At 40.0% G+C, this 3,258-nt stretch overlaps 1 protein-coding gene across 1 annotated transcript in view; it reads left to right on the top strand.

The window, feature by feature from the left end:
* Window positions 1-1,921: 1,921 nt before the first annotated feature.
* LOC109925812 (chymotrypsin-like elastase family member 1) overlaps window positions 1,922-3,258 on the top strand; it is a 13,097-nt gene continuing 11,760 nt past the window's right edge. The window contains exons 1-2 of the mRNA XM_048618846.1: window positions 1,922-1,976; window positions 3,027-3,094. Coding sequence (XP_048474803.1) covers window positions 1,937-1,976; window positions 3,027-3,094 — 108 coding nt within the window. The 5' untranslated portion in view covers window positions 1,922-1,936. The remainder of the gene's footprint in view (window positions 1,977-3,026; window positions 3,095-3,258) is intronic.

The raw sequence follows: 3,258 nt of genomic DNA, 5'->3' as shown, positions 1-3,258 counted from the left end.
AACTGTTTGAGCTCCTCGTGGGAGCACGAGGCGGCGCCGATACAGTCATCAATGTAACGGAAGAGGTGGGATTTAGGGCCAGTGTAGGTACAGAAGAGGGATTGTTCCACGTAACCTACAAAGAGGCAGGCATAGCTTGGGCCCATGCGGGTACCCATGGCCACCCCCTTTGTCTGTAGGAAGTCTGTTGTGGTTCTGAGAAGGAGGGGGAAGGGATCAGAGCAGAAGAGTGCAAAATGGAACAAATGTGGTTGAGGGCCTTTGCAGGATTGAGGATGAGATGGTGGGTAGAAAAGAACAATGGCATTGTCAGAACACGTGACACATAAAGAAACTGAAAGAGTTCTTGCAGGTAACCGGTGGGAGAAGGTGTCGTCAACATAGTTGTAGGAGATAATGGATATTGGTTGATAGGCTACTATTGAAGATGGAAATAGAGGGTGAAGGAACAAGAGATTCCAAGGTGAACCAATGAAAGGGTGGAAATTAAAAGTAAAGTTAATTAAATCTTGCAGCCTGGGGTAAAAGTTTGAAATGGTGCCAATACAATCATCAATGTATTAGAAAAGGAGGTGAGGGAGGAATCTTGTTATTTGAGCAGGTCGATGAGAAAATTATCTACAGAGATATTATGACACACCTCTGAAGCAAGTGGGATTTGAATCCAGGTCTCCTGATCCAGAGATAAGGACATTTCCCATTGCACAACAAGAGCCCTTTACCTTGTTATTTGTATGTTAAGCAGTGTTAATAGCTCCGTTTTATTGATCACTTCAGTTGCTCTCTTTTGTTTTAAAATGCTGTATTCATTTCACAGTTTAGCAATCTAAACAACATGTTCTATTTGCTATTTGCAATTTGCATCAACTAAACGATCACAATTAACAGGGAAAAACTTATACACATTATCAGAAAGAACTTCCAGTTGTATAGCACTATTTACACCCTGTGGAAATACCAATTTCCACTTACAAGCTCCCAAAAATAGTAATAAGATAAATATGACCAGATTAAAAACTGAAAGAACTGCAGATGCTGTAAATCAGGAACAAAAACAGAAGTTGCTGGAAAAGCTCAGCAGGTCTGGTGGCATCTGTGAAGAAAAAAATGAGTTAATGTTTCGGGTCCAGTGACCTGGCCTCAGAACTGGCCAGATAGTCTGCTTTTAGTGATGTTGGTTGCAAGGTAAACATTGCTGAGAAAACTGGGACAACTATCCTGATCTATTTGAAATGATGCCACTTGAAAAGGCAGAGAGGAGTTTACATTCAAGAGATAGCACCTGTGAAAGGGCTGCACTCCCTCTGTATTGCACTGGACTGTCATCTTAGATTATATATTCAAACCCTCAAATGTGCCTTGTCAGGGATAACAGTGCTACCACAAAACCATGGCTGACTTGCTAGTTGGGTCATATTAGTCAGAATAGCAGTGCTATAATGACATCAGTGGCCCTGAGGAGGGGAAAGTCATCCAGGTATCGCTCCCCATCTCCTCATCCCACCCCAGTACTATCCAGCACTCCCTGCCGAAAGACAGTATGTCTGGACAAATTGTAATGCGCCCTGCAATCAAATAGTTTGCGACACTAAGTGTACAGAACCACGTGTAAATAACAGTCACCTGAACAATGTACAAGAAGGTGAAGGCAGCTTTAAAACTGTACCCAAGCAAGAAGTGCTGGGGAGATAAAATTTCAAATTATTAATTTATTTGTTGTTTGAATTGAAATCAGCTGGAATCCTTCACATATTAACAGCAATACTACAAAAATGAATGATGCATATTACAAATGTAGCTCTCTACAGTCAGTGACTTTCCCACAATTAGCACATTAATTGACATGCTATTGCCAATTCTGTAGTTTAGAAAACTGTATTAAAGTAAAGTCACACTGCAAGATCAGTCGCTGCACACAACCAGCACAGGTACCGAAATGTTGAGACTGGTAGTCTTGGTGAGCCTTGCTTTGCTTGGTGAGTGGAAACATTTGCATCTTGCAGTATAACTGATGTTCAGCAAGCATTAATTTGGTCAACATGGACCCAAGTTGGTTCAGTGTGATCTAGATTTCTTTGCTTCATTTTATATAAACTTTACAATCTCTTATATGTTCACAAAGAGGACATGGTTTTTTTTTCACTTGAGAATATTCTGTGAAGTAACCTCAAGAAAAAATATTGTGTAGATCACCTCCTTGCTATACAGGGATACAAGTGGTCCAGTCACACCGGAGAGTTGTACTATTAATCATTAGATAATGGAGAAAACCTCTTGGGGATAATGATCTGAAGCACTCCTCCAGAGACGTGAGTACATACATGTAGGCTGTCATTACAGTTGAATAGTTGGGGGAATACTTTATTGCCAATGTTGCCTATCTTTCAAATGAGTTGTTAAACTGCAGCCCTTTCAGGTGGGTATTTAAAAATCCACTGCACAATTGGAAACTGAGAAGGGAGGACTTCTGGAGTCCTGGCCAACGTTTATTCCTCATCCAACACACCTAAAACATGGACTATTTGGATTTTTATCTCATTGCTGTTAGTGCGACTGTGTTGTGCACATATTAGCTGTCATGTTTACCTACAAACTAATAGTGACCTCACTTCAGAAGTACAGTACTTCATTAGCTGTGAAGAGTTTTTGAACATCCTGCAGGTGTGAAAGGCATTATATAAATACAAGTTCTGTCTTTGTATGAAATGGGGAAATAATGCAGAGCAGAACAGCTGTCAACAGTTACATGACTCAACTGTGCATGTGTCCCATCTGAAGGCAGTGAAGTCTAGTCAAGACCAATGGTATCATATTTCTGCAATGCTCATTGTAGAGCACATAACTACATATTCCACTGTCATGTTATTTCAGTTGCAACAAATTTAAACTCCACTGAGCAGTGAACTCAAGAATATAATTCATACCCAGTCACTGTACAACTGACATACACTTTACATGAAATAGTGAGATTTGATAAATGCACAACAGATATATTCATAAAATGATGTCTTAATTCTTTAATGTAGGGCAGTGCTTTGAAACTCCACGTATCATTGGAGGAGTTGAATCTCAGCCCAATGCTTGGCCATGGCAGGTACGAAACATCCACCATTTTTTTTACTTTCTGCAAAAGGACATGTAGTAATGAACAATTTAACAATTTCTGCACTGTAGGGATTCAATCATTCTTTGAATTACTTGATTTAGAAGAGTAAGCCAATTCTCATAGACAAATGGGAGTCTGTGTGTCACAAGCTG

Source organism: Rhincodon typus, chromosome 41 (assembly GCF_021869965.1).
Source record: "Rhincodon typus isolate 14 chromosome 41, sRhiTyp1.1, whole genome shotgun sequence".
Lineage (NCBI taxonomy): Eukaryota > Metazoa > Chordata > Chondrichthyes > Orectolobiformes > Rhincodontidae > Rhincodon > Rhincodon typus.
The sequence above is the reverse complement of the archived record's forward strand: the minus strand, read 5'-3'. Positions and strand labels throughout refer to the sequence as shown.